At 46.7% G+C, this 25,702-nt stretch overlaps 3 protein-coding genes across 4 annotated transcripts; all 3 read left to right on the top strand.

The window, feature by feature from the left end:
• The first annotated feature begins 7,854 nt into the window (after positions 1-7,854).
• Positions 7,855-10,542, top strand: LOC101779889. The gene is made up of 3 exons (XM_004969655.2): positions 7,855-8,088; positions 8,212-8,437; positions 9,912-10,542. The coding sequence occupies exons 1-3, from the start codon at positions 7,866-7,868 to the stop codon at positions 9,955-9,957; spliced, it is 495 nt and encodes a 164-aa protein (XP_004969712.2). The 5' UTR covers positions 7,855-7,865; the 3' UTR covers positions 9,958-10,542.
• Positions 10,543-14,873: 4,331 nt separating this feature from the next.
• On the top strand, positions 14,874-17,546 carry LOC101780304 (transcription factor MYB86). 2 transcript variants are annotated; one of them, XM_004969656.4, is made up of 4 exons: positions 14,874-15,674; positions 15,840-15,969; positions 16,194-16,309; positions 16,630-17,546. In XM_004969656.4, the coding sequence occupies exons 1-4, from the start codon at positions 15,542-15,544 to the stop codon at positions 17,193-17,195; spliced, it is 945 nt and encodes a 314-aa protein (XP_004969713.1). In that variant the 5' UTR covers positions 14,874-15,541; the 3' UTR covers positions 17,196-17,546. The 2 variants fall into 2 exon arrangements, with proteins under 2 accessions (XP_004969713.1, XP_004969714.1); XM_004969657.4 differs by having other exon boundaries at positions 14,875-15,674; positions 16,636-17,546.
• A 3,809-nt stretch (positions 17,547-21,355) lies between these two features.
• Positions 21,356-25,393, top strand: LOC101780960 (5'-nucleotidase SurE). Its single transcript, XM_004969658.3, has 10 exons — positions 21,356-21,798; positions 21,970-22,064; positions 22,169-22,236; positions 22,326-22,369; positions 22,453-22,530; positions 22,635-22,788; positions 24,097-24,249; positions 24,332-24,442; positions 24,628-24,693; positions 24,770-25,393. The coding sequence occupies exons 1-10, from the start codon at positions 21,482-21,484 to the stop codon at positions 24,947-24,949; spliced, it is 1,266 nt and encodes a 421-aa protein (XP_004969715.1). The 5' UTR covers positions 21,356-21,481; the 3' UTR covers positions 24,950-25,393.
• Positions 25,394-25,702: the final 309 nt, after the last annotated feature.

Raw genomic sequence — 25,702 nt, forward strand, 5'->3', positions numbered from 1 at the left:
ACATAGACAATTCACTGATATAGCAGTCAACGATTTACGTTCTCATAAGTCAAGAGGAAGATTAAAACAGACGGGCTCAGGTTGGATATTCAGTGTGTTCGTGGAAATAAGGTAAGGCAAGGAAAACTCCTCATTGTTTGAATGAACAGTGTGTGGTCGGGGTGATGGAATTCAATTGACGCGCATGTCAGCAGCATTTAAAATGGCTCAAATGGGCAAGAAGCAACAAACCTGAACACTGACAAGGCTTCCTTTTAGCAGTTAATACTTTTGTTGATAACAACATATACAAACACAGTAGAGCAGCTACTGCAGGAGAATTTCTCCCAATGCAGATAAGTAACAAATGAAGTTGAAATTCTTTTTCAATGAATGCAGTCACCAGTGCTATGGGTTCCATCTTCCTGGGTTACAACAGGCATGTGTAAAATTATCAATCCTACTGGTGTTGGGTTCAGCACGTTGCTGGGATAATCATCAAACAGGACCTACCAGGCTACCACCGCCAGATCCCACCCAAAAACTTTTTTCTAGAATACGCAGGAGAGCTATGTATTATTAAGAAGAGGAATAACGTTTTGTTACATCACGGGCCTACCGGGCGCACCCACACAGAAAAAACATCAAAGATAGCTACATGAAAGCACAGTACAACCGTAAACTACTCTACCAACAGGAGGGAGCAGTTTCATATGAAACTTGCTGACGCCGGCCAACTGAAAGTGGCGAGGAACTTGGCACCGGCCGCGCACCAGAGATTGGCTACCTCTGAAATGGCTCGAGCTAGCTCTGTAGGATTCTTCTCTGTTGATCTATTGAAAACAAGGTCGTTGCGTTCTTTCCAAATTCGCCACGAAATCAGCATGAAGGTGGAATCAAGACCTTTTCTTTTGACAGCATTGAGTCCTTCTCTCTTTTGTAACCACCAGTCCATCAGAGAGACGTCCTGCGCCGGTGCAGCGTTCTGAATGCTTAGGAATGAACTGACAGTGTGCCAAACCTGCTGGGTATAGCAGCACCTTGCAAAAAGAATCATCACCCCATCAAGTTGGTGGCTATAACCTCGGACTGTCCAGTTTACCACGAAATTACACCAGATACAGCTAATACGCGATTGGATCCACATATGCATGAATTTAGTCGGGAGTTAAGGGTTATACTCTCTTCGTCGATGTGGACCTTGGTGAACCAAGCTCGGGTGTAGCAGCTGGTTCCCAACTTGGGGTCGTACTCGTAAAGCTTACGGGCCACAGCCTGATTGAACTCAATCCTCGCCAATTCCTCCGGAGTAACGCTCATCCGCGGCGGCTTCCGGCTCTGACGCCGACGCTTCTCCTTCTCCGCCGCCGCCTCCTCCTCGTCCTCCTCGACGTACATTGGAAGGCCGTCGCAGTCGTCGTCCTCCATGAGTTCCGATCGCGCGATCGTCAGACTCCAAACCCTAATTCCGTGGAACGAATCACCCGCCAAAATAGAGCGACGAAGAGGATGAAGCACCGACCTGAATCTTGTGATCTGTGCTGCGAAGCCCTCTTTCTCCTCGCACCTCTCCAAAGCCGAACAGACTGGAGCTATTTGGGCCAATAGCCCGCAATTGCCTCTTGAGCTTCATGGGCCAAAATGGCCCCACGGAAAGAAAAGAAAGCCGGCACGTTATATGTGCCAGGCCGACAGATTCCCTTTACAAAATCGTGACTAGTGACTGTGTGTGAGGGGAAAATGCTTTGGTGCATTCAGCACACTGAAATTTTGAACAGTCTCGGTCAGTATTTCATCGCTCAAAACAAAATCCTCAGTATTTCATGGCTCCAAAACCTCAGTGTTTCACTGAATTTGAATCTGATGGGATCTCAACAGCCTGCTTCCATCATGTCTATGTTGGGCGAATCAACAGGGTGCAGTATGCCTTCATCATCCATCACTGATCAGGCATGCAGGTCGGTGACCATATCAGGTATGAAGCAAATAAGATTAACTAAACAGATTTGTTGCTACAGTTTTATCACTGGTTCTGAAGATGAGCAGACCATTGAAAGGCACGAATGCTTCAGGCCTGCATGCCCTGCTTTCTTCTGATCAGGGATTCTGGTCGGCCATCTGCTCGACATGCTTTCCTCTATTTTCCAATCTGCAAGCTGTTCGGCATATAGCAGAGGACTTGCATGAGGAGCAGCAGGTATTTTTATCACACCACTTTCCTGTTGTTAAGATAAGAGTATAGCCACGTAGGCTTTCAGGTTAGGGCGTCACTGCATGCCTAAAAATAATCATAGACGTACCACCATTCATTTTCAGATGGTTTGTTGCAGCTCAATGAAGACCATTTGCTCTTGAGCATAGGAGTTGGAGCTGCATGTAGTTTATACTGTGTCCTGGCCTAGTCTCTTTAGGTGCATATGTGTATGTTATAAATTACACAATTTACAATTTGACATCAAGAAACAAGTATCTTTTGAGCTATCATAAAGTAATCTAGTTGTCAAGCTTTTCTGTGCTAGCCATGAAGTACTTTAGTTGCTTATATATATATTTATAAAATAACTGTATGGCATTCCTGTATTTTATCGCACTTTCGCAAAGCTCATCGATTCCATACTGAAATAACCTACAAGCAAAGTCCGCATCATTCTTTACAACAGGAAGCAGCCAACGCGGGAACCTTTGCTTAAACATCTACGCCCTGTCACTTAAGTTCCTGTAACTGCCAGGTACTCAAGTTCGGCTCAAAAACGGGCGTGGAAGCACGCTCGACCGGGTCCTGGCCACTTCTTTGAATTTAATGTAGCTGTTCATTTACACAGTTATACGCGAGAAATTCAACATAGAAAAAGAAAACCGAAGATAGATACGTCTAAGCAGAAGTACCAAGATGTAAACTTTCACTTAAACAACCACCAGAGCTTGTTGCTTCATTTCAGCAGTAGTTACGTGATAGCACAGCAAACTGAAAATGAAACAAGTAGATATCTCACCTTATAAACGAGCTACGCTAACACAGATTGTTATAATTTAATACATGGGCACGATAAAGAGGATACTCCCTCCATTCCAAATTGAAAGTAATTCCAATTTTTTTGGAAAGTCAAAGTATCTCAAGTTTGACTAAATTTATACAATAAAGTACTAACACTTATTATATCAAATAAGTACTATTAGATTCTTCATTAAATATATTTTCACAGTATATCTATCCGGTGCCATAAATCTCTGTATTCCTCTCTATAATTTTGGTAAAACATAAAATGTTTGACTCTCCAAGAAAGTTGGAATATTACAGAACGGAGGGAGTCTTCGTACTAGACCTATGCATAATGCAATCATCTACACGAGCACTGACCAAGCGACTGAAACGGACATCTGACAGAACCCAACATTGAATTCTCCATCACTTTTGCCAAGTATTTTAGCATGACACTTGGCAACGTCTTCAACACTATTTCGGCCAACTCTGCTTTGCGAAGCCCTCGCACCAAGCCTGAGCTCATCACCCTCTTCATCAGGAACAACACGACGTGAAAGCAGAATGCGACCATCGGGTAAAATAGTTACTTTGCTCTCCTGAGAATCAAGAAGCACTATCTCGTCCTTATCCATATAGTCCATCTGAGCAAAAAAACGTCCATGAAAATTGCTTCTTCCTCCACAATGATATATTTCAATAGTTGCCTCCAATGGTATGCACATGTGTGCAAATTTTAGCTCTATTGTGCTACGCCGCTTAGTTGTGCGTCTAAGGGTCCGAACCTACCCAGCAAACCTTTCATTGCAAATATTGTTGTATTGAAAATATTGAGCACTTAAAACCTTCTCTTCTGGCAGCATTCTACCAATAACATAAAGTTCAACCTGAAATTCTGGAGGATCTATCAATGCTATAGCACGACTGGGGCCTGTAAGGACCAAAAAGGGATCCTTCAAAGAGCAAGACAGCATGGTTAGCATACATGATGTACAGAGAGCACAAACTTCTTGTGTCGTTCGCTACTGTTTCTCAAATGAATGAAAATATTGGACAATCACCAGTTATGGCCCACCAACTACTGCAGTTTGTTTTATCGATCTGACTAGTCCACCGGGGCAGAAGAAATACAATCAACTTCAATTTGTAAAGTTCCACAACCAGTTCATGTATAAAAACTATCTAGGAAATTTCAGGCAAGTAAATTCTGTCAAATACAGAAATTTTTCAGACATATGATCAAGCAACAAACTTGATTCAGTAAATAGCAGTTTACACCAATGAAAATATGAGCTCCTTCGTGCAAATGACTAAATGAATGAATAATGTTAACTTCCCATCTCCATAAAACTATTTCATGACACAGAAATGCAAAAAAAAATGAATATAACCTAGATAAAGAATAAATTCCATTTGTTGTTTGGATTCATGGACGAACTATATGATATTGTGGTGCATTATTAACAAAGCATTTAATTTGTGATCAAGAATAATTCAGATAAGTCCAACAGACTGAATAAATTGTAATTTAAGATGCATATATGATGAAATAAAATCTAGTACAGAAATCTGTAGTGCCCTGTTTGCTAAGGATTCAAATCTGGGTATCGTTGGCAAGACAGTTTTCCCAAACATAAATTCTGTGAATGACATTGAAAGTTTGAAACTATCTGGGCAATTCCAGGTTAGTGAATTTCTGCCAGATAAAGAAATTTGAACTCTTTGAAAGTTGATTCAGCCAATCCCAGTTAAGACCGTTGAAAATATAAAATCTTTGATATAAAAGACTTAATTAATGAATGTTATTATAGTACTCCAGATGAAACTATTTCCTGACATCAAATTGAATAAGAAAATGAATGTAATCTAGGGGCAAAAATAAATTTGATTCACTGTTGCGGATACATGGCAGAACTATATAGTACTTCAAGTAGTCGACTTGCAATCCAAATTAGTTTACATAAGATTTCAGCTGTTAGCATAAGTTAAACCAATGACTCAGGCTTTTACATACCTCTGCAGTAAGGACCTGACAATTGTTCTTGGAGCGGTGGAACAGTATGTTACGCTTGTAATCCATCGAGTCCCGCACGGCAACGAAGCCGTAGACATGGAGAGGCCACTCAAGACCTCCCTCGATCTGGGTCAACCTGAGGGAGAAAATCTCCATGGCGTCGTAGGGGATACCGCCGATGCGAGGTGGACCGGAATCGGTGTAGAGCATGGGTCCAGAGTCCTCGGCTGCAATAAAGACGGGGAATGTGTCATCAGCTAACTAAAATTCCTCGCTTTCTCGATGGAACTCTATCCATAGGATCACGAGATCAATATGGGGGCGTACTTGTTGTTGCATCCACGGGACCGACGTAGGGGGACATGGACCTCGTCCAATTCCTGCGAAATCTCTTCAGAACAACGAGAAGCTCCTCGTCGCCATTTAAGCCTGACTTCTTCGCCAGACACCTTTCCTCTTCATCCTGCTCCTCCTCTTCCTCTTGCTCCTCGGTGCCGTGATCTTCCCTTGTGAAGATCACCTCGCCGCTGCCACCCCGTGATCGATGCATCGCTGCCGCCGCCGCCGGGACAGTCACACACGAAACTCCGCGAGGATGGCCTGGCCGTGTTGGGATCGCGGCTTGTGCCACGGTAAATAACTTTGTGCGCGTGCCAGTTGGTATGGCCCGACTCTGACTGAACACTGAAGTGTGGCTGTTCGATCGGGGCTTTCAGGGGGTACTTTTGGGAAGCGGCGCTGAGGGCCTTTTTGGCGGTCCGTTCTGTAGCGGGCTGGCTGTGGGCCGAGTGGCCACCTGTTTGAAACAGTTCCTTTCCAATTTCCTTGGAAGCTCTTTTTAACTGAATGGGGCGCACAACTCAAAAATAATTCGGCAAGCTACTCCATTTTTAATTCCTTGCTCCCTCCGTTCCAAATTACAATTTGTTTTGATATTTTTCATAACTTTTTAGATATATATTATATCTACATACATAGCAAAAATTATAGATTTAGAAAAACCGAAACAAATTATAATTTGGGACGGAGGGAGTAGTTATCAGATCGATTGTTAGTTTGCACTAGTACGTTTTTACCGTCTTGTAGGTAAGGAAAGGAGTCTTTTAATAAGTTCGCTACCATGAACCATAAGTCGTGGCAGACGTGTCCGGTCATGTGCTAGTTCTTATAAGGAACCGTGTATTGACAGGGGCAATAACTTTGCTGCTATGATTTAAATATTGATGCTACTATTTACAAGTGCAAGATGTCACAGCTGAAGCGAAGGTGTGCCAAGGAACAACTGACTTAAGAAAAAGAAGTAGAGTTATTAGGTTTTGTTCTTATTTGTAGTCATGTGATAAGAGGGATACCAACGGGCACGCAGAGATGGATACAATTATTTGCTGGCTTGAGCCTCCATTACATCAAGGTTTTTATGAAGATAATCCTTGACATTTAGGCTCAGCTCATTAGATTTAGCATGGTTACCCCACTTCCAAGTGGCATGATTACATTTTTTGTCAGGCTATTTAGTTAAAAAACACACTGAACAAAACCTATTGCAACTGGGTCGTCCACTATAACAGTGTCTGTAAGTCTTGCGTTCTTGGTTAGAAGAACTTGTTTTCTGCTCCATTGTGAAGTACTGCTGCATATTTTTACTGTCTGCCTGAATATGTAAGACATTTCTTTTGAGATCTGTGATTGGAAAACAAAAATAGACTAGCGACTTCTTATTTCTATGGAAAGCTCATCAGTTTGTACCTTTTCGTTTTGGTGCTTTTATGTTCTCTTCAGAACCCATATATGCCTATATGGTCAGGAATCCTCTGTGACCTTATTTGGTGTGTGAACACCTTTTATTAGTAGACTTGGTTCTTATTAATAGTTTGTGAGTTTGCTTATATATCTGTGTTAGATGTAGCAAATTCGTCTTGTTAAAACTGAAATAGCTGAATTCTCCCTACTGAAGAGAACATTCAGTGCTTTATCTTGGTGTTTTCTGTTTACTATCTGCACTTGGCTAAGGCTAACTGTTTTACCTGTTAAATACTGCTTGTACTTATATTCAGATGGTTACTATGATTGTCATGTTATTATGTGATGTTAAACATGGGTCATTTTGTAGGTGCTGCCCTCACTGGCAACCCAATGAAGCAGCCTCGTTCGCAACTCTGTTACCTAGTACTAATTGTGTCACGTTACAGCTACCTGACATATTATTTCATTCTAATTTTCCCCATTCATTTACCTTTTGAATTTCAAGTGCATATTTAATCGATCCTGTGGAGCTACTGAGTTAATATCTGGGGACTGGTGACATGAACATGATTACAGAAGCTTAGTCTTAACCGTTACTTGTAGTCTTCTGCTTGTGTTCCCCTGTAATGTCAATTAAACGATTACTGTAATTGCAGAAAAGGGGTTCCATTTTCGTTTCGTATTTGCAGCTTAGCTATGAGTTACATTTTCAAGCGTGAAGGACTTGTGCTTCTAGCTATTCTCTAGACCGTGCTTGCCAACGTTTGCCTGCCGGTAGTGGGAACTGAGTTAAGCATATAGGGGTTCTCATCGCTTGCAGCTGAGCTGTCCTTCCACTAATACAATGCCGTGTTTTGTGTTTGATAATGGGGGAGAGGCATTTTTCGAGTTCATGAATACGGCATTTTTAGCACTACAATGAAGCTGAAATTTGCACATACGAACCAGAGACGTAGCCAGGATTTTAACGTTGGGTTGGGTAAGTCAAATAACGTTTCAATTTTTGACACAAGCTACACATACGGACTTGTGATGGGCCGAATGGAGCCCAAGTTGTTGCCCGAGTGACCAAACCAACCGATCCAACAAAGGCCACTGGAACAACCCATAGACCGGCAAATGGAATCCTTCGCGGCGGCGGCGGCGGCTATGGAATCCGCGTCAAATGGAAAAGGAGGAGATGATCCTGGCTCGTCGGAAGAGGATCACGGCACCGGGAAGGAGATGGAGGCGCAGCATGGAGAGGAAGGATCGGTGACGAAGAAGCCACGTGTTGAAGACGAGGAGGCAGAGCTGCTCATAATTTTGAAAAGGTTCCGTAAGTATTGGATGGAGGCTTTTTCTGAGTTCTACGGCCCCTTTGAAGCCACAAGTACGTATACTCTCTCGTGATTCCCTTCCCCCTCGATCTGGTTTCATCGAAACTTCAAGATTCGAACTGAAATCGGACGAATTTGTTAATCGAGCTGCCGTTGTTTCGAACTTTCGATTGCAGCCGGACCGGAAGTTGGACCTAAGCGCTACACGGAGTCAGGACCGCCCTTCCGCGCTATGCACTACGACGCCTTGGAGGTCTTCTCGCTCAAGGTGACCCAGATCAAGGAGGGTCTGGAGTGGCCTCTCCGTGTCTTTGGCCTGGTCGCTGTGCGGGACTCGATGGATTACAAGCGCAACATACTGTTCCAACGGTCTAAGGAAAACTGCCAAATCCCACCGCAGAGGTATGTATAGCATAGAGCCCGATAGCCAGTCTGCTCTCTAGCACTCCCTTACTTTATCCTGTTATGTCCATCAACTGCAAATTTGAATATTTGTCAAACAACCTATGGCAAGCTTCAGTAAACAAGAAATTTTGTTCATCATGTGTGTGTGTTCAATCTGTGATTGTTATCAACCAACTGAATTAGTTCAGATAGCAAACTGTGTAATTTATTGGTAAAGATCACACTACTATAGTCTACTCGTGCATGCAGTGTCAATTGATTCTCGTTCTCTAGAAATTAGAAAATGATAAAATTTTTATGTGTTTAGTTGTTAGGTGATAGTTTCATTTTATAATAGTAACAACCTAACGCCGTCTGTTAAGTCATTTTCAAGTTAGGACTTATATTTCCAATTGTCTAAAGTGTAAACAGCCATATGTATAATACTGTTGCTTGATCACATGTCTTAAAGTTTCAGCAGCTACCTTTCTGTAATTTCCTAGATAGGGGGACTCCATTGATCTAATAGGTTGATTTTTTTTAAGTTATAGTTGAGTTCGTTTAATTTCCTGAAAACAAACTGCATTAACACTTATCTTTCATCAGGACAAAAAAGTTTTTAAACGTCTTGGATATAAGGATATTGCTGAGTTCTGAACTGTTTTCTTTTCATGGACCAATATGAGGTGTTTAAAACATTACTCAAAGATTATTCAGTGATCTGTTTTCTCAGCGTATTTCTATTTAGTTATATATCACTCATTGATTTAACAGTTTCTGCCTCGGTATTTGTTTGAACAAATTAGTAATACGATCAGTTTGTTACAGGCTTTGCTCATTATTTTTATAGATATTATTGGTCAAAAGTTAAAAAGATTTGACTTAAGACAGACCTATAAGTGCTTATATTTTGGATTGAGAGAGCAGTCATTTTCATGGTAGAGCCTATATTTCCAATTGTATAAAGTGTAAACAGCCATAGGCGTAATATCATTGCTTGTGTCTTAAGTTTCAGTAGCCGACAGCAATTCAGCTTCCTGTAATTTCCAAGATAGTGGGGCTCCATTGTTTCAATTAGTTGATTTGATCTTAAGTGAGTTGGATTGAGTTAATATTCACAAAACAAACTGCAGTAAAACCTGTCTTTTTGTTAGGACAAAAGTGTTCTTAAACACGTACTGTCTTGGATATAAGGATCGTACTGACTTCTACACCATTTTCTTTGAATGGACTAATGTGAGGTGTTTAAAACACTATGCAAAGGCCATTCAGTTATCGATTTTCCCAGTGCATTTCTATTTGATTATATGACATTAATTGTTTTAACATTTGTTGCCTGATGTTTGTTTTTAACAAATTATTAGTAATGTGATTAGTATGTTACAGCTTTACTTGTTTTTTTGTCCCAACGCACCTCTCTACCACATCTGTACCATTTTATCTTGTTTACTGCAAAATTTGGCTGGCGTATTAAACCAGATATACCTTTCAGGATCCCTATTTGGTGCTTACAGGTCCTAGCCGCGCAATTGCATTGATTGATCCTCCAGAGTTTGAGGTCGAACTCCGTGTCATTGGCAGCAGCCCATCAGAGGAAAAGATTTTAAGTGCTACAGTCTTTACATATACAACAATAATACCTACGGTGAAAGTCTGGCTGGCCTGGTCCGGACTCGCAGACAGCCAACCAAGAGGAGCACAATAGAGCTAAAATATTCACATTTGAAACTGCCACTGGAAGCAACCGTTGAAATACATCACTCAGAAGGATAAAGTGATTTTCATGGTCTATTTTTTGCCCGTGCGGAATATATGGGTGAAGAAAAAAAATAGTATTACTCAATTCTACTGATCGTAATGTAACTGTTGGGTCTGAGGGCAGCATTCCACTTTCAAGATGTGTTGTTCTCGTTGAAGACCACACAAGGCTGACAACTGGGTGTGAAGGCTTGGCAAGGCAAAAATGGCCAGGATGCTGTTGTGCACCATGCTGATTTCCCTGCTAAATTCCACAGTAAAAGTGACGAGAGGTTTGATGTTGGGTTTTGTAAGATGGCAGTTTCTGTTTATTGGTCAGTGCTTTGCTAGAATGTTAATAAATGTAGCCAACTGTTTTGATCTAAAACAAATATAGTTAACTTTTTTCATATAAAATTCTTACAATGACTCAGTGATATTTCTCACGGTTTGCTATCACGACAAACAACCACAATTTGAAACACAAACATGAATTAGCTAAAATTATAGTGAACATAATAATCCATTTAATGAAGGGATGGGAACAGCTTGATTAATCAGGAAACTGCCAATTAACCAGGCTATGTGATTATGTCATTGATCAACACTTGGCAGTATAAACCTTCAATAATGAAGCAAGCATTATCAATTATTTAGTCGAGCCAATCAGCTGTTACTCCAAACATCAGTACAAATTATGTTGCCATCCAAAACATCATACAATTTATACGGTTTTCCAATTCCAAAATGCAAAAGGGAAAAACTAAGTCCCTTGAATTTTGAGTTTACAAATAGAAGTCATCTGAAGTTAGTCCATTCAGTCTTCTTGATAACTTGTGTCCCAGGGAATAAAGTGACTAATCCACATTTCTAATTTATCCATGGTACCAAGTCACTCTTGGCTCAACCCAGTAGGCCAGTACACCATATAGTCGGCAAACTACATCCCAATTAACATAAGTAAACTCAACATTTTCTAATCATCACAAGCAGTCGAGCAAAACTAACCATATCATACCCATAGGACTATTTGCTCAAAAGCGAGCTCTAGAATGGTCATGCAGTTGTCCTTCTCAAAATAGAAGCGAATAATGAATATTGTCTGACAGTACAGAAATATTAGAAAAAACATACCTCCCACTCCCACACGAATCGGCCGCCTCCGTTGTTGGTCCGTCCAGAAAAATAACACCAGTGAAACAGGCTGGGCAGTTATCGGACGGGCGTACGGTAGTGCAACCCCAGTGAAAAGTACAGGCGGCTGTGCTGGCCATGCCATTGGCCCCCGTTATTATTAGGTACACTGTGTCTGCTGTGTGCCATTTCGTTCGATGGGTGGCCAGCCGCGCGCGTGGGACGCGACGCGAGCGGCGGTATCGACGACGGGGATTCGGCTTGTCCTGTTCCCGGCGTCGGGTAGCCGGCTAACGGCAGCGGCGATCCTCGGCCCCTCAAAAGCGACGCACGCGGGCGCGGGGGACCGGATCGGCTGTCCGTGCCGCTCGCTCTCGGATGGTCAACCGATCGGGAAAACTTCGCGGAAAGCGACTCGATCGTCCGCGCTCGATCGGGTTCCTTTTGGCCGGCCGGCGCTTCACCCGCCGGCTGCGCGGCCGGTGAAGTTCGCACGATCGGAGTTCTGTTATCGGCGGATTAGACAACTCGATAGCACCCGCACGCACGTCTACGAGCGTGTGATCTCCAGACCAGCAGGATCATTCAGCTATCAGATCATGTAGTGTAGAGGCAAGGTAGGTCGCCGGGCACGTCGTCGTCCCTGCAGGCTGACACGACGAGACTCCGAATCGTCGAGTTAAAGCCGCGCTCAACACCGTACGTACGTGTGGATTTTGGATGGAAGCTCTCAAGTCTGAAGCGAAGCGACGGCACAGGGGAGAGACATGCCTGCAGGCTGCAGGTTACATTGCATGATGGTTTGGTCGTTTCGTTTGGATGGGGCCGGTACGGGATCACCCCAGCCCGCTGCATCCGTGGTCAATATATATGCCCTTTTGCAAATTCGTTGGCAAAGTTGCCGCGAAGGCTAGCCATAGCCGGAACCGAAAATCATGCATGCTGCAGCGATCTTTCTGTATCAACTCCACTCACGTCTGACTCCTATCCTTCTCGCCTTGGACCTCGCATGGGTGTAGTAGTAGTTGAGTCCTAGCATACTGAACAACTCTCTCCTGGTCAGCTCGCCAACTGCACGGCACACGCACGGATAGGTGCTCTGGAGCTCGAGGTGGAGTGAATCACACACAAGAAGTTTGTACACATGCTCTTGTGTTAGTTCACTGCACAGTGTGTGCACACACACGCTGACACGCACACGCACAAAAATAAAAAGGCCAATGGAAAGGTGCGAGCTCTCGAGCCATAACGAACAGCTGGGTGGTCACTCGATCAGCGCGCGTGTGCCGCCTTTGCATACAATGTACATTTGTTTTAAATGTCTTGGGCGTATATAGTAGCTATCAGCATTTCACTCCCGTACGTAGCTTGGCTTGCAAGTGCAGCGAGAGCTCCGGCCCCTAGGTTGAGCGGTTTCTACGTACTGCCGTTTCGGAGGCCTGGACGCTTGTCACTCCATGGAGGAGCACCATGAGTACGTACCGGATATGCATACCCTAGCTGCTAGCTAGACTCCTACGTGGCTCGTGCCATCCTTCATGTCGATCTCGCACGTACACTTAGCTTATCCCCTCTCCTTTTTTGCTTCCATCGCAAGTCACAGAAACATACTATCAGAGAGACTAATTAATTAACCACCAAATAAGCAGCTCTGTACCTACTCGCATTGGGGCAGAGAGGTCAGCAGAGAGCCAGTGTACAAGCATGTACATACACACGGGTAAAGTTGTAAGGAGGAGGAGGCTTGCCCTTGAAACAATCGATGGGCACGGCAGTTGGGGGATCACATCGGCCTCGTCTTTGCCCTTTCGTACGCCACGGATACGCGCGCGGGGAGAAAGCAGAGGAGGCAGAGCACCAAGTAGAGACGATGCAAACGCATGATGAGGGGTGCCGCAGCTGGCTGCGTGACCACAGCTTATATTCAGCGTACGTACATGAAGAAAATCCCTCGCCAACTCGTGAACAATCGCCGGTGCATGTGGCACCCAAATGCAACTACGCACACAGCTCCGTGAAAGGTGCCTGTACAGGTTTCTGTTTCTCCTGGCTACAGTACGCCTATTTCGTTTTGTTTTTGTTCATTTGCACATACATATACTCCTCCTAGTCCCCGATCCTACATATTTTTTCTTTTATAAAAGACGGCATGTCGACATGCACATGTACGGGCTGCAGGGACGTGTACGTACGCGGGGGTACACAGGATTGTGTACCCTTTTTCGTTCTCGATCGCGGGCGGGTAGGAGGGGGCAGTGGGACGAGTACTTGCCATATGACATGTCGCGCGGGGCCCGGCGCATTGATTGCACGCGAGGGACGTGCACATGAGAGTATGAGATACCCGTATGGGATCGGACTCGGACGTGTGGTGCACGCTTCGCTCCGGGGGAGATCGGCGCGGGGAGGGGGGGAGGCCGTGATCGCGCGGGTGCACGTACGGCGGATGCAGCTGCTACGACGTGTTGTCGTGTTTCCTAGACATATCTCCCTGCATGGCCCATGCATGCCGCCTTCTCTAGCTCCGATCGAGTCGCTCCTCCTCGGCTTGGCCAACGGATGCTGGTCTCATCTTGGGTCCGGATCGAGTCAATTACGATGGCATGTCGACAGTGGGTGTGTGCCAGATCGACAGGATGAAGTGTGTCCCCAGATCTGTGCATGTTTTTAGCTCTCTGGCGATTTACGACTCTCTCTTTTTCCTCGATTGCGTACGTCACACGCACACACGGCACTGCTATATAAAGCTAGTAGTATGCTCTTGCATCCTCACTGATTTTTTTGACTTTTCTTTTCGGATGTGAGATGCATATTTTTGGAACGAAACAATGCAGGGAAGACGCAAATGATGAACCAAGAACTGGCTGCAAACATGGCGTCATCAAGATGAACCCATTCAATTCACAGAATTCTCATCTTTCATCTTTCATATATGTATATATTGTAGCTTTTGTATATGCATGCATGCTTAGTATTCCAGGAAGCTTTGTTGAACACAGGGTCGCAGAGACAAACACGGAAGGCTACCTACTCGGCTTAATTGCTACACAATCTTTTTAGGGAAGCTACCTAAATTAGGTCCTCCAGCACGTACGTGCATATGCATGACCTTTGCAGTTCTTGTCACTCTTGTCTTTCTCTCTGGCAAATACTGCACTGTGCACTACTGTAGTGAAGATTCCAAACCAGAAACCTGTGGTGGTCGTTTACGTACGATGATTCTTTTCACATGTAAAATATAAAACAACATAATCAGATTAGTACGTAGTCATGTGATCGTGGTGATCCAGATCATGATCGAACGGCTGCGGTGGGGCTCCCCGTGCAGCACTCCAGCCCGTAGAAAGTCAAAGCCCTTGGGGTTCTGTCTTTCTGCAGAGGGCACGGTAAGTAAGAACAATAAATGTGCCAAAAGCATCTGGGCTATTTAGGGCTGGAATCCAAATATAGACGCGATTGATCAGAGCACATCGGTCGCCATTAGCTCCACGAATTGATACTAGTCTAGATGGTAGCTGCACTGCCATGTAGCTCTCCGGTTTGAAGAAAGCTAGCTGCCGGCACTTATGGCCGTGCCGATAAAGCGGTGAAATCTCTCTCGCGCACGCATGCAAAGCAACAAACACGTACACACTCGCCACACTGCACAGTACACACAGGCATCGGATGCGGCCTATCACGCACACCACTGCACAGTGCACAGGAGAGGGGTTTCCTAAAACCAGCCAGGCATCGGTGCCGAGCCCCGTCCCACAAGTCTTCTCTCATAAAAACGCCGCGGCGCGAGATTACCGGGGTGCCCTCCCGGCCACCGGCCACCGGCCACCGGACTCCGCCCCCGTCCAGCTCTCTCCCTCCCTCTCCCTTAGCCATGAAGTCCTCGGTTCGGCCACTCACATTTGGGGTAAGCTAGAGAGAGCCCGTAACATGGCTGCTCACGCGCCTAGAGGGGTTAGCTAGCCGCCTAGCCGCTAGCTAGGGCTCCAACCGCATGCACAGGTTTGGCCCGACTTTTCCTGCCCACGCTTTTACCCTGCCTGCCCTTGGATGCATCGATGCATTTGGCATGCTGCAGTCAGTGTACTAGCTGCTCGCCCTCTCCTCTCCTCTCCTCTCCTCTCCTCTCCTAGTCTCCTCTCCTCTTCTTTATAAGCTCGAGTGGTTCTGGTTCCGGCCCCTCCATTTCATTCCCTGTGTGCTGGGCAGCAGGCCGGTGGTGCAGTGGGAGAGAGAGAGAGAGCGGAGGGAGAGATGGGGCACCACTCCTGCTGCAACAAGCAGAAGGTCCGGAGGGGCCTGTGGTCGCCGGAGGAAGACGAGAAGCTCGTCAAGTACATCACCACTCACGGCCATGGCTGCTGGAGCTCGGTCCCGAGACAAGCAGGTATGTGCAGTGCGCCGTGTCTGTAGGCTGACCGCTGACACCGCCCAGATGCAGACACACATTTCATCATATCTAGCAAAGGAAGAAAATTTTCGGTTCAGTGTTCACTCTCCTCAGTGTGCGTGCTTCACTTCTTCATTCGGGTGCGTGGTTGGATGCATGCAGGGCTGCAGCGGTGCGGCAAGAGCTGCAGGCTGAGGTGGATCAACTACCTGAGGCCGGACCTCAAGAGGGGGAGCTTCTCGCAGCAGGAGGAGGCCCTCATCGTCGACCTCCACAGGGTTCTTGGCAACAGGTAAGATCATTGGCCTCGCCGCCGGCCAGCCACGCAAATCAACTAGGCATACATTCATGTGACCCTGCAACTTTTTCCTACATGATAGTAGCTTATCTGTGCATGCAACCGCCTATATACGAGTAATGCACAATCACATTAACTTGCTTTGGACAAGGAAAGCGACGCGAATGGCAAGATGGAGATAGCTAAATGTGTGCCGCTTTGGCTTTACTGCACTGCAGGTGGGCCCAGATCGCCAAGCACCTGCCTGGTCGAACGGACAACGAGGTGAAGAACTTCTGGAACTCCACCATCAAGAAGAAGCTCATCTCCCAGGCTGTGGGCAGCCTTCACCCAGGTAACATCCCTACCCTCGACAGGTAAAATCCTGCGTTCGTCCAATTACATTTTACAGTTGTTCGTTCATAAGAGCTTAGTACATTTTATAGCTCCTCCCACGCACCTATCCTCCCTTTGCTTTTATGTGTGGTGTGAAATTCTTTGGCCTCAATCGATTCCTCTTTTCCGATCCAAGAAAAACTGTTTCCTCTTTGGATAGAACAAGTTAGTCTGGACAGACTGACCCCGATTTTTTTTTCTGAAGAAACATAGACTGACACCAATCATGCATGTGGCGGAGCACAACTTTTAACTCGCGGTTTCTGCTGCAAATGCTAGCTGCAGACCTGTACTACAACATTCTGGATGGAGCAGGACAGGGCATCGCGGTCGCCGGATGCGCACCGCTAAGCGGGGCGGACAATGCATCGGCCCAAGCAGCCACGGTGAGCGCGCAGTCTCCTCCTCCCATGCTGCACAACCCCGCCGCGGCGTGGGCCGACTTTGTCTCCCAGCCGCTCTTCCTCCCCGGCAACAACGGCGTCCACGGCGGTGGGGACGGCCTCCACGAGTACGCCGTCGACGGGGAGTTCATCAAGCTTTGCCGCGCCGCCGACGCGTTCCCGCCGCCGGAGAGCGGCGTCGCCGGCGTCGCGGCGAACCAGTGCAAGCCAGCTGATCTCCTGGCTCAGCAAGAGGGCGCCGCCGCCGCCGTCCGGAGCCTCCCGGTGTTCCTTGAACCGAAGGGCGGCACGGGAACGCTCGCGGCCGATCCGGCCATGGGCCCCGTGATGGACTTTATGGAAGCCATCCTGGGGTCGTCGTCGACGTCGGCGGTCAGCGCCTCGTCCGTCGACAGCTTCTCGGCGAACACCGGCATGCAGGCTCATTGCTGGATCCCTTGAATGCATCTTAATTAGATTCTTAGCGTTTATTGCTTCGATAGATGCATGGATTGATCAAGCACGCGGCAGCATCAGAGATATACTACATAATTTATAAAATAATTATACTGTTAAGCTTCTCAGGGTAGCAAAACCAGTGATCACATAAGTTACTTGTAAATATATATGTTTACATATATAATGTGTAGGGATGGTAAGTAGATATAAGTGGGCGTCAGTCATGTGCCAAGGAGGAACTACTCTGAAACTTCTTTATTTACAGCTATATGTAGTGTGTGTACATGTTACTGAACATGAGCTGAGATTCTTATTCATGAAATTGTACCTCTCTTTTACTCTCGCATATGCCTATGATGATTGAGTGATTGACACCATGCACCTCTTTTTTCAATATACTTTAATTTCCGCTGAACTCTGAACATCCTTGGAAGAATGTTCCACAAGTCTTTGCTTAATTACTGACCTAGTGATGGCCAGATCAAAATTGCACCTGACCTAGTAGGTACATGTGCACATGGTGCACCCATATGTTGTTAGTTTATTTTATAATGGTCTGAAATGGGGATTTATCCTTATGGGTGTTTAGATTCACGCTCTTACTAGCGTCCGGACGTCCGGCAGAGCAACTCCCATCGGACGCATGCATCATCATACGTTTTAAATCTAAAGGCTACAGCAACACCATAATAAATACCCACTAATAATTAGACAATCAGTTACAACATTAAAACAAAATAGCTGCAACATCGAAAATCTATGGTTGCAATATTAAAAAAAATATAAAAAAATGGCTCAACGTAAACTGATGGGTTTTCTCTAACCCCTTATTCCGCACACAGGACTGCTGCCAAAAAGCCAGGAAATATCTCAACTTTTCTCACCAAAGTTGAATGAATCAAATGGGCATACGAGGCAGGGCAAGCGCATCTTTTCCACTGCCGAGAGCAAGTAGTACGCTTGTTTTAGGTAAAAGCCAGGATTCTTCCACAGCTGTGCAAATTTCATCAGCGCGGATTGCACAGTCGACAGCATGTCTGCCTTTGAAAGAGGTGGCCCAGTGCCACGAGCCTAAGTACGTGTTAAGAGAGCGCCGTGCCGATCGGTCGCGAGATGTCCCTTGCACACAGTAGCACAAGGTTGCCACTTCCTTCACAAATGGAGAGTGTGTCTGTCACTGGGTTTGGCCGATTGGATCGGATCAGGTACGCACACTGCACGCAGCCGCTCGTGCCGGCGCCCATCCGGCCGGCCAGCCACGCGATCTACCCGTGACGACGACGAGTCGACGACGCGAGTGACGCGCGACCGCCGCCCGGGCGCCCACGGGCCGCGGGGAGAAAGTGCGTGCTGGCCGTCGTCCTTTTTGTGGACCGATTTTGCTTGGTTTCGATGTTACGGGCCGAACAACCGTCTCTTGGCATTAAAAAAAACAATCGTCTCCTGGGCTGTACTCGGGTTTTCCCTACGGCCCAGCAGGCCAGGAGCCCATATACGGAACACACTACTGACTGGCACACACATGGGCGCATGGCAGACAGCTGGGAACTGTGCGTACCCGTCGCCTGCATGTGTTGGCATCGAATGTCCGAGACAACGAGCGCAGCGTGCAGTACAGAACCATGCATTCACGGGGGACGTACACGTACAAACCGAAGAAAGCAACACAGATCACGGATCGACAAAGCCACGGGAAGCATCGATCGATAGATCACATCTCATCACACGCCACGGGACGACACAGGATTGATGAAACGAACGAACGAGCGAGCGAGTGGTGCCGGCGCGTCGCGGCGGTCGACATCGATGAATTGATGGATCAGTGCAGCATGTGCGTCTCGTCGGGGGTGAGCGGCTCCACCTCGCAGGTGGGGATGCCCTCGTTGGGCAGCTTGGGGTAGCCCTTGAGCGTACAGGCCTCCTCGCAGCTCTTGGTGCAGGCGTTCTCCCGGCACTTGCCGGAGCACTGCCGGTCCATGCTCGGGATCTTGGCCCGCGCGCACAGCTTCATGCACTCGCAGATGCAGTTCTGCCCGGCCTCCGCGCGCAGCGCCAGAGCCAGAGCCACCACGGCGAGCACCGCCACAGCCGCCGCCGCCCTCGCCATGTCTCGGACAGCAGCAACCTCCAACGACGACGACGTGCGTACGGCGCGCGCCTGCCGGGCTCTGCAGGTCAGGTCTCGCTCGGCGTTGGCTTTGAAGGCGTCGATTTGATGTGTGCACGCGAGATGTCTCCGATCCGTCGCCAGCCTGCAGGCTCCCCTGTTCAATTGGCTATAGTTCCATTGGTCGGCCTTGAAAGCAGGCGCCGATTGGCTAATCACGGGAGCGCCTAATAATAGCTTGGGATTCTGGAAACAAACTGGTGATGAGTTCACGTGCGTACGGGCGCGATAACTGCTACAACCTTCGTAATGCTTTGCTCGAGGAGGGGAGTAGGATTCACTGTTCGGTTGTACCATGAGAGGAGGAGGAGTACAAGCTACAGTACCGACCTAGTAAATGCCAATTGCCTGACACGTCTCATTATTGAGCGTGGCACACCAGCAGCTCGAGGACGAGAAGGAGAGCACGAGGACACTGGACCCAGCGCACATCTAAGATAACTGAAAAGAATTGTAAGATAATTGGAACGGAATATTTGGACGGCAACTTCGGCCAAATCTCATCATTTCAGCATGCAGCTGCGATCATCAGCACCTGCTCGTTCTCGCTACGCGTTAACCGTCCCTGATCTTCATGACTTCATGCTTCCAAATGATGATGCCTTGCACCTTCTAAAAGTGCGATGTGCTATACGGCAGGGGCAGGCTATACAAAACCGAACGGAGTGGGAACCGCGTGGATTAGGTCCGGGACCGAGCGTGAGCTCGTGCGCGCCCACAAGCCGCCAACCGCGCATGGTCCTCGTCCTGCAGAGGCAGCGTCGTCGGGCGCCATTCAAACGAGACGACTTGACGACGCGCCGGCGCCGCCCCCCTCGAGCCAGGCCTCGGAATAGCCTTTCTTTTCCTCGCGCGCGGCCGGCAGATCCGACGCGAGTCAGCCGCCCCGATCCATAGACCATAGGTCCTGGGTGCGTGCCCACGACCCCGCGAGGACCGATCGATTTTACCAGTGAGGCGGTGCCCAGCCGCAGCAGCTCTGCTAGGTGCTAGCCCGGCCGGCCTCTGGCCTCACATGAGGTTCTGAAAAGGGGTCACATGGCGCTGCCCTGCCCCGGCGCGACCACCGCCGTGCGCGTCGGCTGGCTCCCGAATCCCAATTATGCGATCCGCACGTACAATGCGTGCGCCCCCACTCAGCCCACGTAGTACACTAGTACCCCATTATTCTTCTGCCATCGAGGTCGAGGGGCATACGGATGGAGCTGTGCTGCGCGATAGCGTCCCCTTCGTGCGTGCCTCTCCTCGTCGCTCTCGTCGCCGTTGGCAATATTTTAGTTTGACGAACGGATGCATCATGCATCAGCGGTTTTCTTTTTCATTCGGGCGCTGCATCAACGTTGCCGGAACGGAACGGAATGGTAGCACCCCACTCGCGCGCAGGGCGTCGTAAATGCCCGGAACGGGGGACACGCCTTTAATATCTTTGTGAATGCACATGAATTTGATCTCAAGACTTTTGCGCATGCGCAAACCCCATGTCCCCACTCCCTGCTACACATTTCTTTTTATCATGGATTTCACAGGTTATAAACACATTTCCTTCCAGTTTTCAAATGACTTGTCCCAGCCGTAAAGCGCCTCTATTCTGTTATACAAACGTACGGCAAAAGACCGTTCATGGTCAACCAAACCGACACTGCAATCGAGCTTACCTACTCCGGCTAGATTGATCGGTAAAAGGTGAGGATCTTTGACTCTGAGGTCAAAGAAAGACCCTCTAGCTAATGCCAACGTTCCCAAATCATAGGATGCCATCAGTAATAGTTCTACTGAAAGTGGGTTTAGTATATCCAATCCAAGTTCCAAAATAGACGATTAGTACCAAATGACGACAAGTTAATTTGGCGCATTTCGCTGAACCTGCACTCAACTTTTCCCCAAATCTGTGTAGCAGGTCAGAGAAAAGGGAGCCTCCTACACGTAAAGCGGGCCCGGTCTTGAAATCCATAAAGAATGCGCGCCCAGCCCATTTCGCTATTTCAGTCCATCTCCATTCCCCACCTCCTCCACCACCCTTCCGCCTCCTTCCTTCGTCCGTACACCTCTCCCTCCCTCTTCCCCTCCTCCCCCACGCCATCCCCGACAAGGCGACAAACGACCTCTCCGGCGGCCGAAGCCGATGGAGTCGACCTCCGGTGAGGACGCTCCCAAGCGAAACCCTCTCCCGTCCGCGCTCGTCTCCAACCTCCAGTCCGTGCTGGCCGCGCGCCGCCCGCCCCCGCCGGAGGAGGTCAGCACCGCCGCCGCAGCCGGGGAGGCGGAGGCGGAGGCCCCAGCGGCGGAGGCTACCGATGCCTCGCCGGACGATGGAGCGCCGGCGAGGCCCGTTGTTCTGTTGACCTGCGCGGGGGGGATCCGGTCGGCTGGTCTCGCGGCTCTCGTCGACGCCCTCGTTGCCGGCGGCCGCTGCGACGTCCACGTGTGCGCCCCCGAATCGTATGTACCCCAATCCGACCCCCCGGCTTCTTAATTGACCCTTACATTGCTCTCGTGGCCGCGAAATATCGTTTGCTTCCATTGGATTTGTTGCGAGCTTGTAGAAACAGTAATTTTGTCGCCCTGTGATTATAGAGCTGAACTAATTTGGGACCCTTTGTTGATTTGAAGGGACAAGCCAGCCTGTGGCCACTCAGTTACCATCCGTGAGACCATCACTGCAACATCCGTGGATTTCACGGGGGCTAAAGCCTTTGAGATATCCGGTGAGGGCCATTCATTCATCTGTGCGCATTCTGGATCACGCTATTCCTGAGCCCCCATGATCCCAATATTATATCTCTGCTGACCTTGAGCATTGGTAACTTAGGCACACCGGTTGACTGCGTCTCGTTGGCATTATCTGGGAGGCTGTTTCCTTGGTCAGCGCCTGCTTTGGTAGTGGGCTTGTTTATTCTTTAGCATTGTTATCTTTGAGGGTAATTTGATTTGTTGTTTAAACCATAACATTTTTTTGGTTCATACAGGTGATCAGTGGTATTAACGCGGGACCTAATTGTGGATATGAGATGTATGCCCTTGTTTCAGAAATGGTCCATTTATTGTCTGTTTTATTTTTATATTGTGTTATTAATTCATTGCAGAACTCTGTAGGTTCCACTCTTCTGCCATTGCCGCTGCAAGGGAGGCCTTAGTGTATGGGGTGCCTTCAATTGTGATCTCATTGAATTGGTGAGCATGCCTCTCTACTTGTATTGAATTTATATTTCAAAATTTTATGCATCATTAATATGATTGGTACATGCTAATTATACACGATGGGTATATGTGACTAGGAAGAAGGATGAAAGCAAAGACAGTGACTTCAAGGATGCAGCTCAGGCCTGTTTGCCATTGATAAATGCTGCCTTGGCTGACATTGAGAAAGGAGCTTTCCTCAAAGGGTGCCTACTGAATATCGGGGTTCCAAGCGCACCATCGGCAAACAAGGTCGTTTTCTCAATGATACTCGGAACTTAAACTCCACTTCAGAGTGATAATACCACAACTCTAGGGGTTACATGAACTTATTTGGTCATTTTACTTAAAGTCTCTTTTGAAACGATTTGACTTCAAGACTTTGTTGAAAGCATATATGGACCACACTATTGCGACCAAATATTAGAGCAATAAATTTCGCAGTTATAAGATCAATTAAGAGCATCTACTTCAGTTTCCTCAGGATGTTAGTTTATGGGCAAATAAATGAGATTCCACATTACTAAATACTAATGTAGAATGTTAGGCCAGTCTTAGTGCATGGTTTCATCGCATTATTACCAAGAGTGCGATGTCAGCTTTTCAACGAAATGAAACTGTCACTCTCAGTGCATAGTTTCATTGTACAGTTCCATAGATAGCCTAAATCATTTAATTTTTGCGTTGTCCTATGACCAAATGTGTCATGCCATGAAACCATAACATGCTCAATGCAAGTTTCATTGGATTTCATGGGACTTGGTAACTGTGCCAAGTGGGTTTCATGGGGATGAAACTCCCCTCTCCTCTCTCCTCATAAATAACCTGCCAAGTCAGCAGTTTTGCTGATGTGGCATGGGATTAAATGCTCATGAAACTCCCATTGAGACTGGCCTTAGTAGCTCTTTGTCATGTCAGACAAAAAAATCTCTGAAAGTGTCTGGCCATCTCTTAGGCATCTGCTTCTACACCTGGCATGTGATTCAAGGGTTAAGAATTCAATAAACTACAGTGAGGCTGCCTTGTTTAGCCAATTGAGACCTCCTTATAAAAAAATGTAGATATATTTTTATTTATGTTTCGTCACCAGTACTTAGCTCATTTCTTTTGACGACTTAATGTCCAAATAATCATGTGGAACTATCTGACACCTTGGCTCTGAACTTCCTTGAGTGCCATTTTATTTTCTGTTGTGTTCCAGTGGGTGAATTGCTGCCTTTATGTGTTATAGGCTCATAGCTTGACTTTGACTGCTGAGCTGTACAGAATGCTTTGCCCTGTACGATTACCTTAGCAGCTTATCCACAGGCACTACAATATTCCTCAACCTTTTTTCATAAGAATATGCGAATCATAAGGTTATTCAATTATCAGCAAGGCATGTCAACCTAATTAATTGAAAGCCAATTATGATTTGTGAACATAATTGTGCATCACTTTTTAATTTATATTGAGTTTATTTGCATTCTTTTTGGACAACTGTTATAGAAAAACTGATGTAATTTATGTTCTCCCTTCACATCTAATTACTGTTGAATTTTATGTCTGTTCTGATGCCAGGGTTTCAAGTTGACCAAACAGAGTGAATATAGTCCTGCTCAAAGTTGGCAAGCTGTTTCAACAAGCAGACCTTCATCTGCTGTTCACTTCATGGGCATGCATCAAAGCCTCGGTATTCAGCTGGCGCAGCTTGGGAAGGATGCATCTGCAGCAGTAAGAAGACATTCCTTTATGCATGGCAATTTTTATGTCCTCACCTGCACATTCTTTAATTGATTTTTGTTTTCATCTTCAGGGAGCTGCACGTAGAGTTAGTGCTCAGCGAAAGACAGTCGAAGTTGAGTCTGTTGCAGCTGCTGGTAAACAAGAGGTTCGTGAAGTAGTGAAGAAGTTATTCCGTGCTGAGGTAATTACACTTTCCAGTCAATTTGACATGGCAAATATCACACTGTTGGTTCTTCAAGCCTCCTCTTTGACTAGTGTTCTGCTGTTGATTCTTTGTGAGAGCCTAGAGCATGTTCCTTGGCACATGTGTGGTATCCTCAAAGCGTTCTGAGAACTATTTTCTTCTCTTGTTACATCAAAATGCAGTTTGTTGAGAAGCAACATGAAGATTTAAATGAAGATATCGATTTGAGAGCTATGGAGAATGGATTTGTGAGTGTGCTCTCTCATGTCTGTGTTTGTGTCCATTTCAAATGGCTTAGTATTTACCCCACTTTACAACCTACAGATATCTGTCGCTCCTCTGAATGTGCATGGGCAAGTGGAGCCTGAAATTGGAGCCCCAGCTTCAGATTGGCTCTCAGCAGTTGTATCTCTAGACAAAGAAAAGGAAGCTGCTGCAGCTACAGCTGACCAACAAGATGCATCAGTTGCAGCTGAGGAAAAAGAAGCTCCTTCAGCAACCTAACAAACACGCAGACATGTACACACTCCATAGGTGTCTTAGTTCTTGCAGTGGTGGCGGTCTTCTCTCCTCTCCTTATTGGGTTTGATTTGTTTAGTCTTTTTGCACTCGATATTTGTTCAGTGCAATGTCTATTTTTTTTTTGTTCGTCTTTCTGCCAACTGCCGGCTCCCTTGGCCGTGCAAAATGTGATTTGATGCAGGTGCCTCTACATTTTGGATGTAACCATGTAGGCTACGGCATCTAACAGATGAATACTGCCCAGCCCCCACTATTTTTTCAGTGTGGTTTGTTCGAAGGTGTTGTATTCAGCATGGGATATGTGGTTGATTTTGTCTTGTTTCCGTCTGAACGATGACCGCCAAATGTTAAAATGTATGTCGACCGCTTGCAACTTGAAATGCAATTGCAGTCATTCAATGCGGCAATGTGATCTTGACTTCTTTCTTTTGTAATGTGGTAATAACGTTGCCTGTGTGTTTTTTTTTACTTTGGATCTACTAGCAATGGGTACTGTTCGTTTTTTTTATGCTTGTAGTTTGGGTACGTCACAACTCAGAAATCACAAATTATGCCTGGAACAAGTTTCCAGGTCAGTGTTGTAAGCTCCTTTCATTTGTGATACTGCCCGTACACCCTTCTGGTTGTCTGAATGACCGAAGAGCGGCGTATGGTTGTGCCGCCCTAGGAACTAGCAAGTCCAGTATATAACAATGGCAATGTATTGGCAACGGGTAACAAATATACAAAAGATTG

Source organism: Setaria italica, chromosome V (assembly GCF_000263155.2).
Source record: "Setaria italica strain Yugu1 chromosome V, Setaria_italica_v2.0, whole genome shotgun sequence".
Classification (NCBI taxonomy): Eukaryota; Viridiplantae; Streptophyta; class Magnoliopsida; order Poales; family Poaceae; genus Setaria; species Setaria italica.